This window comes from Sinohyriopsis cumingii, chromosome 9 (genome assembly GCF_028554795.1).
Source record: "Sinohyriopsis cumingii isolate HCF-2022 chromosome 9, ASM2855479v2, whole genome shotgun sequence".
Classification (NCBI taxonomy): domain Eukaryota; kingdom Metazoa; phylum Mollusca; class Bivalvia; order Unionida; family Unionidae; genus Sinohyriopsis; species Sinohyriopsis cumingii.
In genome coordinates this window covers 58,800,106-58,815,809 of record NC_142969.1, presented here as the reverse complement: position 1 = coordinate 58,815,809, position 15,704 = coordinate 58,800,106, and the positions used below count along the sequence as shown (strand labels likewise).

General features: G+C 36.7%; 1 protein-coding gene across 1 annotated transcript in view; it reads right to left on the bottom strand.

Moving 5' to 3' along the window:
- The window catches only part of LOC149791891 (contactin-like), a 158,723-nt gene that overhangs the window by 89,946 nt on the left and 53,073 nt on the right, over window positions 1-15,704 (bottom strand). The window contains exons 5-6 of the mRNA XM_089970401.1: window positions 10,439-10,593; window positions 5,128-5,235 (exon numbers count right to left, since the gene is read on the bottom strand). Coding sequence (XP_089826527.1) covers window positions 5,128-5,235; window positions 10,439-10,593 — 263 coding nt within the window. The remainder of the gene's footprint in view (window positions 1-5,127; window positions 5,236-10,438; window positions 10,594-15,704) is intronic.

Genomic DNA, 15,704 nt, shown 5'->3' with positions numbered 1-15,704 from the left:
TATAACATCATTGTAGATTGCTTCACAATGCTGATTCTCTCCCTCTCTCTCCCTATCTCTCTCTCTCTCTCTCTCTCTCTCTCTCTGACCCAGCTTGACGAGTGGTTTAAAGGTACTCGCCCTTCAAGATCATTGACATCTCACCTTTGTCCGATGTTTGAATCTCGGCTCGGTCAACGTGGAAATGTGAAAAAGCTTGACAGTAGCTCCCCGTGAGCTTGGCTTAGAGGTTCTTTCCAGAGTTATAAGAGTTCTTCCTGCACTAAATATACTTATCGGGGGTGGGGGCAGCATTTAGTGATCAATTATTAACTTTTACGGATGTAGACCAAAACAGGTTTAAAGGTGAAATCGGGGGGTGGGCCCTATGTGCATGTTCCCACGATAATTGCCGTCATATATGTTCTGAAAAATTGCGTGAAACCCTCACAAATTAACAAATCTGTCTCTCATCGTTAAATGTTGTAAAACTGGCAGTGTGACTTTTCACAAAAGTATCGTGTGTGCATCATGATAATTTTTATATCTTCAACAAATAGATTTAATTTTCTGTCTATATTGTGCAAAATGCTTTTTCCTGTTTATCAGTAAGGTTACGTTTAGCCAACATTAGATCATCGCTAAGCAACTAGTGTCTTGCACGAGATCCCTCAGGGCGCAACTCATCTAACCGACTTTCACTTGAATTTTTCATAATGAAAGTAAAACTACATTTAATATAAAAACCATGTTTTTCCAAATGTGTTACTGTATGTTTGTTTTTTTTTTTTTTTTTTTTTGTTTTGTTTTTTTTTGTATGATACTGATCATTTGAAAAGATCTAAACATTTTCCTCTATAAACCGAAAAGTCTTTTCTTTTGTTACTATTCAAAAAGTGCCGCCTTATATAAATTGTATTGGGTTATTACAAACCTTTATCAACTCAAGAACAGTTATATTCATTCGGGCTGAGGTTTCAGTGAATATTGTTTTTCCCAGGTTAATAAATCCTTGCAGCCCTCACTTCACAAAGTAATTTGTATATTTTACGTTAATTTTATTTTGTTTTACATTTTTTATTAAATCTAGTGCATTTAGTTAGATGCACCAAGACTGTCTAATGCGCTTACCTGGACAAAGCATATAACACATTCAATACAGCATATGTTGCTGGGAATAGTTGTACTGAATGCAATGATTGAAATTGTGATGGCACCAGCCGAATCACAACTGTTTATTTTGTCATTTTACATAAAAAGCTCAGAGGGTGAACTCAATAAACATATTATTTCTCTTTAAACTTTTGCGCTGCCTTCTGTTGAATACATATAACGTTTTACCCTAGTCAATACTGCCTTCTGTTGAATACAGTAAATATCCAGGACTAATCAGAGAAAATATATTAATGATTTTCCTAAGGACATAAATAGAATGTAATAACATGTAATTGACTCAGTTAGTGTAAATATACCTTGAAAAGATGATAAATTATCCACATAGTTATTTAATTTGCGTCTCTTGTGTTAGTAGAAACATAGAAACATGACTATAAAGTTTGGTTGCATTTTCTGCAGTATGGTTGACTCCAGAATGCATACTTTCATATAGGACATTGGTGTAAGTGGACCATCGTGTGATGGTGAGAACTCAAGGTCAAAACACAGGAACTCGCTTGCTAAACTAACCAAATAATAAAGATTCCCTGTTCCTTAATGTTTCGTCTAGTTGGAATACATTACTTCAGATAAACCATTATTGGTTTAACTGTGAAATAATGAAAATATGTTATTTATTGCCAGGCTGTTCCTTTGTAAGTGACCCCCCCCCCCATCTGACCAACCAAATTGGTTAAAATTGTATTTATTATCTCTTTTTAAATGAACCTGGAGAAAGTATTTCACGTGTGTGAACCTAGCGCAAAATATGAGTATATCTGAGATCCATGGGTCATAGATAATTTGTATAAACATGTGTATACACATTTTGAAACACAAAAGTTGTCATAAACCCATTTGATTTCTAACTGCCAGAACCTATGTCAACTATTGAAAATGGTGAATGTCATGCCTTCAGAGCAAAAGCGTGTTATGTATTCCTCACAACAGAACATAGAATGTATGCATTAACATGACTCTGAGTAATGTTGAATGGGCAAATTAAACTATTCTACAAAAAATGGTCTAGGAATGAACTTCAGAATCTTACGGAAAACGAAAATGTCTGCTCTACCTAAGGTGCAGGAGATGAAAATTATCATGGTTCAATGGAAAAACCTCACCAACAACAGGCTGTAAAAAAACCTGTCATGGTTCAATGGAAGAACCTCACCAACTACAGGCTGTAAAAAAACCTATCATGGTTCAATGGAAGAACCTCACCAACTACAGGCTGTAAAGAATTATCATGGTTCAATGGAAGAACCTCACCATCTACAGGCTGTAAACATTATCATGGTTCTTTGGAAGAACCCCACCATGGGTCAATGGAAAAACCTCACAAACAACAGGCTGCAAAAATAATCATGGTTCGATGGAAGAACCACATCAACTACAGGTTGTGAAACATTATCATGGTTCGAGAGAAGAACCACACCAACTAAAGGTTGCGAAAAATTATCATGGTTCAGTGGAAGAACTTCACCAACTACAGGCTGTGAAAAATTATCATGGTTCGCGGGAAGAACCACACCAACTACAGGTTGTGAAAGATTATCATGGTTCGATGCAACTGGCAGAACCACACCAACTGTAGGTTGTGACTTCAATTTATATGAAGTTGTAAATAAACTAAAAACTATGCAGCAATGTAACACACGGATGTGTAAATTAGGTGCATTTGTAAAAAAAAAAAAGAAGACATCTTGTTCAATGCTGAATGCACCTGTTTGCTCTTTTATCCTACGCCATACCGGGGGGGGGGGGGGGAGCTGAACCCAATAAACAAATTATACTCTGTTTAGATTTTAACAATTTACGGAATACCAGTAAAATTCTCTGCTTGTCAGAAAATCTCCAGGAAAAAAAAAGACAACAAATATTTATGATTTTTTGGGAATAACAATATGATGCAATAACATCCAGCTGAGTCATTGTAATGATGCAGCCTCATCAAAAGTCAATATTTGTATAAAAATATCAGTCAGTGCCGAACTACTGCAAGCCTGAAACAATAGTACTTCAATAAAGGCAGCAGTCTGGATAGGAAACTAGAAATCAAGTGTAGAAACCTTTCATCATAGGTTAAAACTAAGTGAAACTGTCAAGTACCACCCCCCCACCCCCACCCCCACACACACAATTCATCGTCTCATCGCTCACCGTTTATCTTAAGTCATGCGTTTGTGTTTACGTGTCTTGAAGAATACGTTTGAAAATGCATTTGTAAACCTTTTCCGAAAATAGAAATAACTCCAATAGAATCCTAATTTCTTGGTTTATCGTCCGTCATTCACTTTCTATCGTTTCAACGTTTGTTTCTTGCGAGAAGCGTACTGCGAATGTACTATTCGTTCTTCGTTTGTTCCGCATTAGATCAGAGTTCGTTGTCCGTTCATTAATCGTTCCTTCACCATTTCATTTGCATTTCAAAGGGGTCCTTACGTGTTGCGGGGACTGTACCCTACTGGTTATATATCGTCCAAAAATGTTAGAAATGCTCAATAACTCTGTATCACGCACACGTGTTTGATAGTCCTCTGTGTAGATAATTAATATTTCTGTGCAGAAACCATTTTTATTCTTTCCGTTACAGTAAAATTAAATTTCTGACCTCAAAATCGATAGGCTTCTTCCGTAACACACGTGCAAACCATTCAGGAGATTTGTTGGAGGTATGTGATTTACGTTATTATTAATCCAATTTCTTTCTTTCAGTCACAGACCATCGACCTTCGACCTCAAAATCAATACGCTTTTTCCTTACACGAATTGCAAGCCATTCAGAAAGCTTCGTCCAGTTATGTAATTTTAATGTGTGGAAACTGTTTCATCTCTGAGCCACAGCGACCTTGACCACTGAGTTTTACCTCGAGATGAATAGAGCTTTTATCTTACTCCAATGTCAAGCCATCCATAAAGTTTGGTACCTGTGGATGGTGAATAACTTATTGTGCAGAAACTATTCTGCTTCTTCAGTCACAATTACCTTGATTTTTGACATTTTGACCACTATAACGAATGTCTTTTTCTTTCCCCAAGTGCAAGTTATTCAAAAATCTTTAGGTATCTGTAGATTGCTGAGAAATCATGTTATTGTGAGGAAATATGTTTTCTAGTCACAGCGATCTTGACCTTTGACCCGAAAATTGATAGCTTTGTGGCTTTTCACTTTTTATATATTTTAATCCCAGCTGCAAAGTTTGATAACTGTAATGGTGGAGTATTCCAGGTTTTGTGCAGAAAGCATCTGTTTTCGTTTTCAGTTACAATGACCTTGACCTTTGTCTTTTGACCTAAAATCCTACAGGCTTCTTTCTTACTTTAAATGCAAGTTATCCAATACGCTCGTTAATTATATTTTATAGTCACAGTGATCTTGACTTCGACTATTGGACTCCAGAAATGACAGGGTTATTCCTTAACCCAATTTGAAGCCACGCACTAAATTTGGTAACAAGCAGACTGACCAACGCACAGATTGACGGACATCATAACATCATAGTATAAGACGCTTTACCATATGGTAGGCATTTAAAAAATAGACTGGAGGAAAGAAAGAAAGAAATGTTTAAAATGCTCAAATACATCTGTAACATTCGAATTGAAATGTTATGACTCAATTGTACAAAAATCGAGGCACAAAGAAGACATTTGTAAAATATTAAACTTCTGATTCTTATCTGAATGAAAAAAATGCATGTAATGGAGACTCTTAATTTTAAATATTCCTGTCTGAACCGCTATTATACATTCTCAGGCCTTTCCCTAGGTGGAAATACAATTCAAATCTATGACAAAAGTGCCATGCTAGAAATATAAATCACATTGCAAACGACTGGCTTCACAAAAGAATAGAAAAAGAACATACATATTTGGCAGCATTTACGACGGATGAGTGAATTTTAAACATGGTAATCTGCCTTGGACATTTTGTGTGTCTTTCCAAAAATGAGGAAAAGGCCTGAAAACCTGTCATTTATCTCAACTTACTAAAATCTCTATACTCCTGAACGATTCGGTAAGCTTCCGCGGAGCTTATCTCACAAATAAACGGATGTGGCGTACTTGATCGGGAACGGCTCCAACCGAATTCTAATACTAAAAAAGAGAAATAAATAGTCTAAATGATTGATAAATTACTTAGTTAACTGAAACCTTTATACGATACATTAAACTTGACGTAAGCCAAACACATGCAAATAATTAGGTTTTATGTACGACAAAAAATTATTTTGATTGCCCTCTTCATAATATTTGATAGCTTCTTAGTCTATTGGTAGTAATATAGTCATTATTTTATATTTCTATTTATTTTCTTTCCTTAATGTATTCTCCTCCACCACCACCCCCTCCATAGCTGACGGCGTTTCTGAACGTGAAATTTACAACGCTTTGAACTACATCTTTGTCTTGTTCTTCATCTTCGACCCACCCCACCCCACCCCACCCCACCCCACCCCATCTACCAAATTGCTTGATGCTGACCATTATCAGCATCTACAGCATGATAAATATCGAAGTAAGTGTATCATGACAACCAGCCTAACAGTTATACATCTGGTTACACACTGCAATCCTAACAGTTATACATCTGGTTACACACTGCAATCCTAACAGTTATACATCTGGTTACACACTGCAATCCTAACAGTTATACATCTGGTTACACACTGCAATCCTAACAGTTATACATCTGGGTTACACACTGCAATCCTAACAGTTATACATCTGGTTACACACTGCAATCCTAACAGTTATACATCTGGGTTACACACTGCAATCCTAACAGCTATACATCTGGTTACACACTGCAATCCTAACAGTTATACATCTGGTTACACACTGCAATCCTAACAGTTATACATCTGGGTTACACACTGCAATCCTAACAGTTATACATCTGGTTACACACTGCAATCCTAACAGTTATACATCTGGTTACACACTGCAATCCTAACAGTTATACATCTGGGTTACACACTGCAATCCTAACAGTTATACATCTGGTTACACACTGCAATCCTAACAGTTATACATCTGGGTTACACACTGCAATCCTAACAGTTATACATCTGGTTACACACTGCAATCCTAACAGTTATACATCTGGGTTACACACTGCAATCCTAACAGCTATACATCTGGTTACACACTGCAATCCTAACAGTTATACATCTGGTTACACACTGCAATCCTAACAGTTATACATCTGGGTTACACACTGCAATCCTAACAGCTATATATCTGGTTACACACTGCAATTCTAATAGTTATACATCTGGTTACACACTGCAGTCGTAACAGTTATACATCGGGTTACACAATGCAATCATAACAGTTATACATCTTGTTTAATTAACTGTGCCCCTGTCGTTTACAACACTTTGCTTTATGTTAAAGATTAAAGCAAAAGAGAAAACAGTTTCTATTTAAAATGTACACGACATATAAGAAAACAGGATATACTATCAATTTACATGACCACTAAACAACTTAGAACTAGATAGGCAACATGGACACATTTTTAACCTGTTCTACGGATACTGAAAGTTTGATATCGTGATGATATTCGCATTGCTGAGTTCATAGGGTGAAAGCGGTGTCTTACACAGGCTGATAGCCGGAGAGCTGGTACATTTTATTACTTAAAGAAGTCCATTTTTATTTTTTTTTAAATATTTTGAAACATATTGCTCCTACCTTATTGTATCAAGTATGCCTTAACTGCACGCAAACCTGTCTCTGCTAATGATACCGTTTACTATTTTGTACTAAAGTAGTCGATTTTTTTTACTGATTTGTAATTGATACGCAGTTTACAACAAGTACCACAAGACGATAAGGGGATACCGGGAGGGGAAGCCAAGTGGTCTAAAGCGCTCGCTTTACCGACTTTACCATCGCATCTCTGTCCGCACGGGTTCGAGTCTGGGGCTCGACCAATGTGGGTATAAGAGAAAGCTTGCCTGTAACTTCCCGTGGGTCGATGGTTCTTACAAAGGTTTTCTCAGCTTCTCCGTCTACTAATTATAATGATTGTCATGTATAGTCTATCATGCTCTGGGAAAAGCTTTAAACTAAAAATGACAGCAAGGAGATAAATGGGCACATACATGTGCCAAATTTTACTCCTATATCTTAAAAAGAAACCATCAACAGCAAAAAAAAGACAACAATAAAAAACAGTATCCTTGAAGCATAAATGCAAAACTGAAATAGACTGATCTTTAAGAAGACTCTAGTTATGGTACATAACACAATATTTGGTGCTGAGACATTAGTATTCCATGTGTTGTTACTTTATTACAAATGGTGTAAATGTTAAGCATGAGATAAAAAAAAGAAAACTTATGTACGGACTGACGAAAGAACAAGCGATTGACCAAATGTCCCCATTATTTGACAGGGTCGAGGTACAATAGGCCCAATGAGACCTTATATGAAATACAAGACACAATAAGTCCATATGAGACTTTATATGTAATCCAAGGCACGATGAGTCCATATGAGACTTTATAGGTTATCCAAGGCACAATGAGTACATATGCCACTTTATAGGTACTCCAAGGCAAAACGAGTCCATATGAGACTTTATATGTAATCCAAGGCATAATGAGTCCATGTGAGACTGTATAGGTTATCCAAGGCACGATGTGTCCAATGAGACTTTATATGTAATCCAAGGCACAATGAGTCCATATGAGACGTTATAGGTTATCCAAGGCACAATGAGCCCATATGAGACTTTATATGTAACCCAAGGCACAATGAGTCCAATGAGACTTTATATGTAATCCAAGGCACAATGAGTCCAAATGTGTCTTTATATGCAATTCAAGGCACAATGAGTCCATAGGAGACTGTATAGGTTATCCAAGGCACAATGAGTCCATATCAGACTTTATATGTTATCCAAGGCACAATGAGTCAATATGAGACTTTATAGATTATACAAGGCACAATGAGTCCAATGAGACTTTATATGAAATCCAAGGCACAATTAGTCCATATGAGACTTTATAGGTTATCCAAGGCACAATGAATCCATATGAGACTTTATATGTAATCCAAGGCGCAATGGGTCCAGATGAGACTTTATAGGTACTCCAAGGCAAAATGAGTCCATATGAGACTTTATATGTAATGCAAGGCACAATGAGTCCGTATGAGACTTTATAGGCTACCCAAGGCACAATGAGTTCAATGAGACTTTATATGTAATCCAAGGCACAATGAGTCCAATGAGACTTTATATGTAATCCAAGGCACATTGAGTTCATATGAGACTTTATAGGTTATCCAAGGCACAATGAGTCCATATGAGACTTTATGGGTTATCCAAGGCACAATGAATCCATATAAGACTTTATATGTAATCCAAGGACAATGAGTCCATATGAGACTTTATAGATTATTCAAGCACAATGAGTCCAATGAGACTTTGTAAGTTATTCTAGGCACAATGAGTCCGATGAGACTTTATATGTAATCCAAAGCACAATGAGTCCATATGAGACTGCATAGGTTATCCAAGGCAAAATGAGTCCATATGAGACTTTATATGTAATCCAAGGCACAATGAGTCCATATGAGACTTTATAGGTTATCCAAGGCAGAATGAGTCCACATGAGACTTTACAGGTTAACCAAGGCACATTGAGTCCAATGAGACTTCATAGGTTATCCAAGGCACAATGAGTCCAGATGAGACTTTGCATGTAATCCAAGACACAATGAGTCCATATGAGACTTTATAGGTTATCTAAGGCAAATTGAGTCCATATGAGACTTTATATGTAACCCAAGGCCCAATGATTCCAAATCAGACTTTATATGTAATCCAAGGCACAATGAGTCCATATGAGACTTTATAGGTTTTCTAAGGCAAGATGAGTCCATATGAGACTTTATATGTAACCCAAGGCCCAATGATTCCAAATCAGACTTTATATGTAATCCAAGGCACAATGAGTCCATATGAGACTTTACAGGTTATCCAAGGCACAATGTGTCAATATGAGACTTTATTGGTTATCCAAGGCACAATGAGTCCAATGCGACTTAATATGTAATCCAAGGCACAATTAGTCCATATGAGACTTTATATGTTATTAAAGGCACAATGAGTCTATATGAGATTTATATGTAATCCAAGGCACAATGGGTCCTTATGAGACGTTATAGGTTATCCAAGGCACAATGAGTCCTTATGAGCCTTTATATGTAATCCATGGCACAATGAGTCCAGTGAGATTTTATAGGTTATCCAAGGCACACTGAGTCATAGACTATGAGACTTTATAGGTAATCCAAAGCACAATGAGTCTATATGAGACTTTATAGGTAATCCAAGGCACAATGAGTCCATATGAGACTTTATATGTAACCCAAGGCACAATGAGTCCAATGAGACTTTATAGGTTATCCAAGGCACAATGAGTCCATATGATACTTTATATGTTATCAAAGGCACAATGAGTCTATATGAGATTTATATGTAATCCAAGGCACAATGGGTCCTTATGAGACGTTATAGGTTATCCAAGGCACAATGAGTCCTTATGAGCCTTTATATGTAATCCATGGCACAATGAGTCCAGTGAGATTTTATAGGTTATCCAAGGCACACTGAGTCATAGACTATGAGACTTTATAGGTAATCCAAAGCACAATGAGTCTATATGAGACTTTATAGGTAATCCAAGGCACAATGAGTCCATATGAGACTTTATATGTAACCCAAGGCACAATGAGTCCAATGAGACTTTATAGGTTATCCAAGGCACAATGAGTCCATATGAGACTTTATACGTAATCCAAGGCACAATGAGTCCAATGAGACTGTATGGGTTATCCAAGGCACAATGAGCCATAGACTATGAGACTTTATATGTACTCCAAGGCACAATGAGTCCATACGAGACTTTATAGGTTATCCAAGGCATAATGAGTCCATATGAGACTATATATGTAGTCCAATGCACAATGAGTCCAGTGAGACTTTATAGGTTATCCAAGGCACAATGAGCCATAGACTATGAGACTTTATAGGTACTCCAAGGCACAATTAGCCTGTCCATTTGTATGTTTTATAAGTGCTTCTGTAGTTTTATATTAAAGTGTGTATTATGCATATCACCTGTTATGTATTATGTCTTATCAATTGAATTGCATGTACTTAATGTTGATTTTACCAACTTCTGATACTACTGTTAGAACTCTCTATTGATATAGACGCCTGCGAACTATAGGTGTAAGCTGAGCGTACGAAGTTAGAGTTTCAAATTAGCACGTTATATACCTCCATATTTATACACTATCCGATTTCCTTGCCCATTCTTATCAGCTTCACTTAACCAGAACATTCTGTCTGGGAGTATAACGGTCCCTTCCCCTTCCCACCGCAAATCTCCAGTATCCATGTTAATCACCAGCCCGCTTGTGTACCACTGGCTCCTGTAGCGGGAAATGAATCAAATTTCAAGTTTTATATTGTAATCTGTACTAAAATGTTATCAATAATAAAAATAATAATAAGAAGAAGAAGACGAAGAAGAAGAAGAAGAAGAATTTCCGATGATAATACATATAGTTCAGAATCAGCCATTGTTACAGTGTTTACTCCAATAAGAGAATATGAAAACTATCAGAGTAAAACAAACCAAATATATATGCAGATCTGGGAGATAGGAAAACGCTGGGGGATGTAAACGGTAAAAACTACGAGATATTGATGTATTGGGTAATTTATATTCTGATGCCCAACCAAAAATAGTAAATGTCATGGTTATGTTTTGTAATTTACCACACCTACCATATTTTCTTGCATTCCTATATGTATTTTTGGTTTCCAATGTAAAACACTGCAGCTGAATAGTTCTGATTGTCATCACACGATTGCTGTCTTTCAACACATTGCCTTTTACTACTAACACAGTACAAACAAAGTGGCAAAACTCTCCCAACTTCATCATCATTTGATCATTTTTTACAGTAAACAACTTAATTGCAACACATTTATATACAACACATTTATACGAACACATTTATATACAACACATTTATATGCAACACATTTATATACACCACATTTATATACAACACATTTATATAAAACACATTTAAATACCGAAACGAGCTCATGCATAAAGTCTAGAACTTTTCGTACTTATTGACCTGACTACATGTAGAGCTTGTCTAGTTCGAGTCCACAAATAGTCGTTGTTGTTAATTGTTTTTGTTTATAATTTATATTATGATTATTATTAATAAAGGGTAAATCAAGAGTGTGTTTTGTTTTATTACCCATTCACATTTGTAACAAAGCGCAAGCTATCTGCAGTACACAATTCAGACGTTATGTATTGTTCTTGTTGTTGCTTCTGCTGCTGCGCTACTTTTGGTGGTTTTAGCGGCATTGAACATATTAGTTATATAGTGTGGAGGAAATGGGACCTATGTGCCTTTCCATTGAAGTCTCAACTATTGTCCTTTGAGTCATCATATGTGTTTAAGTCTAAAGGTCATTTCAAGTTTACACTGAATTCTTCAGTGTTCAGTGTAAATCTTGTTTTCTCTTTAAAAATTACACTTGTTTTCACAATACGCAGTTTGACCTGGACCCTCATTTTTCGTTCAGGCATGTCAGAAAAAAATTCTTCATTATACATAAGCATTGAATAAGAACATTCAACCACAGGGATCAGAATTACGCATAAGGCATGACGCAAAGTGTCTAAAACAAACTTCGGAGCATAGGATATAATTTTTTCTTTGCGCACATCATGAAGGATTCATTTAATCTTGCTTAATAAACAATTTCGTAATTTCAGTTTTACACTTATCACATAATTTGTACACTTTACATCTAGTGTGTGCAGTTTAACATTTTAATATGTGATACTGATTGGTCCAAATAAGCTCATGAATTTTGTGCGGGTTATTCTCTTTCCTGACTCGCTGAGATCGGGGGGATTTTCCTAACCACGTCTTCCGGATCTTATTGTTTTGATTGTTACAATCAACATTTTGGAGACCATTTTCGAAACAATTGTTCAACGTGAATTTGGAAGAAGAAAAAAATGATAATGTCTCTCTAAATATGGCCAATTTATCAACAGGATCTCGTTATACCATGTATAGCATATCATGGCGTAAACCCCAAAACAAGAACACCAGCAAAATATAAAACTAAGAGTATTATAGCGGGCTTGGGGAGGGCTGTATACCTGTAACATGGAAACCGCCCCATATAATACCGAGGTTTAAATGTTAACATATATGAGTAAATGAAATTACCTATGCTCAGAGAAGAATGTGGTCATAAACCAGGTTCCCAGCTGACATAAATTAATCTAAACACTGCATTTTTTCTGCTGTAAACTAGCTCAAACGAGCTAATGTTTCTTGATGTGATGCAATTCTTACTTTAAATACAATGTGCCTGTGTCTACTGCAGCCTACTGTTCCAAATCAAATAGTGCAAATAACCGTCACAAATACATAACAGTAAAACTGGAATTTCTGCACAGTCTAATCACCCCTTATACACCAGGGGTATTTGCTTTGACCGAGTGGTGTCAAACCCTGGCGCGATTCCGCTAGAAGTCATGCGTTTCCTCTAATCCAAAGACTTGTATACAACTTCTGTTGTAAATTAGAAAGCCCAACCTATATATTCTATAAATAGTTTTACTCTCATCAATACAAGACCACATATCTCACAACTTTCCAATTGCCTATCAACTGCACATCTGCATGGTTTCTCTTCATCAACTTTCGTACCGTCAAAATTTCACGACGTAAAACTTTAAACTTCCCCAAATACATGGAACTATTTTTACTACGCCATCTATGGCCAGTCGAAACATGGTTCGGGGCCACATTTCGCCTGTAAAATGGCATCACATTTGCCACCACGGCGACATAAACGGTATCTGTCGAGTCCCTTCTTGTTTATTCCCTCGTGTAATTTGAGTCTCCAACCATTAACACTGCACCTGCAGTCACACAACCAATGTACACCACTAGATTTTAATAGTGAATATGGAACGGCGGAGACTCATGCGGTTCTGCCCTAATTCACCAAAAGTAAACCATGGCATCACAGAAACTCACTAACACTTCACTCCGTGACGTTGGCTCCTAGTAGTTGGCTAATTATTTCGGGATAAGGAATATTTCCACTGGACCGAGTTCCAATAATCAAACAAGTAATCTAAAAAATCTAAGACTTCCTTAAAACAGGGATCTATAGCCAATGCGCATACTCCAAATATATTACAATATCGTACAACAAATGGGCTATTACAATTTTTTTATCAACATGCTTAACGTTCACTGAGAAATCAGTAAGCACGACATTCAGTTCGAATTATACTGGATCACACCTTTAGGCTGATCTCGTCCAAAAATGTATACGTACTTTAACAATGATTTTTTCGTACATACTTCTCGGGGCGTGTACATAATGACCTTCCAAAAGGAATATGGATGTGTGAGCATCCAAACAAGTAAACAATTGTCAAATTGAGGTAGAAATAGTCAAATTATAAAAATCTACACTAATTACTGAAACATTCGGTGTTGCAAGCCTACATGACCTGTATGACTTGTATTAGAAATGTGAATATTGATCGTCAATCATAAAATCCGAGCCAAACTATTTGACATTACAGTGAATTTCCATTGGACATTCTGTGTGAAAAAATTATGTCTATGTCAAATGTTTCATTTATTCGAAAGGACAGTTGCTCTTTAATTTATAATTTGTTTGGTTTTTAAATCTACTTTTAAATGTTTATGATTATAAACTGTGTCAAGGACTATTTTTTATGTGCAACAAATGGAAGGTGCAACGACCGAGTCACAATGAACGAGTAATTTATTCTTCTTTCCCTCTAAACTATTTCCATTAAAATAAAAACTATGTGATAAACAGAATCTCAGCTGGCTAGTGATTTAAGCTGGACAATATTCAAATCGTTTCATAAATTGAATATTAAATCATTTGAGATCCTCTATTCATCTTATAACTTACCGTGACATCACACAAAAAACGTGATGATGTTGCCCACTCTGAAGTCTTAATTTCTGACGATATATCTGAATGTACTTAACAGCTCTTTTATAGCTAACTCTTTTTGTGACTTACTTAATTTTTTGGACATGAAATATATAGCATAAAAGTATTTGCTTTTGCTGAGTTCAGTTTATTGTTCTATTCAACTATAAAATAAGATAGCGTCAGCTAATATCAATATACAGAAGCTCAGTAAAACCATGTAGTCAGCGAACCTAAAGCCGCTAATTGTTTTATTACTTTCATGCAGTGATCTGAAAATACTCTCACGGTCTTGTTTAATTCACTGTGAGGAAAGCATTACAACGCAATACTATAACGCGCGTGTAATCTGTTCAGCCAGTCAGAAATTAAAATATGTTTTTCTGCATATATTAAAATTGTATTTTTGCGCTAACTTCAAACGAGCCTAGGCTATCAAGAAAAAATCTTCAACTCGCTTCATAAACTTTATTTGAAACGAGCATCTCGTGTGTATGATAATGTCCGCACATCCATTTCAATTTGCTTAAACTGTGTCATTGTGTTTGGGTAATGCAACATCTTTCACAGATTGTACCTATATTTCACGCTTCCTTCTTACTACTTTAATCGCACCGTTCAATCATAGTAGCTATTTTTTACACTTGAATCATAGTACCTATATTTTAGTATACAGTTACAGTACCTATATTTTAGTGTTCGGTTAGAGCGTCTGCCTCGGAAGCGGGAGGACGTGGGTTCGAACCCCGGCCGAGTCATACCAAAGACTTACAAAAATGGTACTAACAGCTGCCTCGCTTGGCGCTCAGCATTAAGAGGTTAGTGTCAGGACTGGTTGTTGTTGTTCTAGGGTTTAACGTCATTTTTCAGCACAAGATAGGCTATACATGGCGGCCAGTATAACTAGTGGAGGAAGAACCCTGGAAAACCCAGAAAGAACCACCGACCCACGAGAAGCTACTGGCAGGCTTTCCCACGTACCCACGCTAGCCGAGCCTTGGACTCGAACCCACGCAGACAGAGGTGAGATGGCAGTGATCCGTAACGGTGAGCGCTTTAGACCACTCGGCCAGTTAGGACTGGTCGTCATGGTGTCAGGATAATGTGACTGGGTGGGGCATCATGCTACGTGTCTACGGCATGATGCCCCAGTGCTAGACATCACAATAAGCTGCCACACTGCAGACATCGTAGCGATATGACTGAAAATTTTTTAAAGCTAAGTTAAAAATCCTAATCACACACACACACACACACACACACACACATAATTTAGTATTCAGTTATAGTACCTACATTTTAGTATTTAGTTATAGTACTTATATTTTACACTTCAGTCATGGTAGTTATATATCCCACGCTTCATTGATAGAACCTATATCATTCAAGCTTCGCTGACAGTACCTATATATTTCACGCTTAGGCAGATGGGTGGTGGGATTTGCAGACCCTTCTACCCTCAAAGATTTTTCTTTTCTTTTTACACGTGAGCTGGCTTTTATAT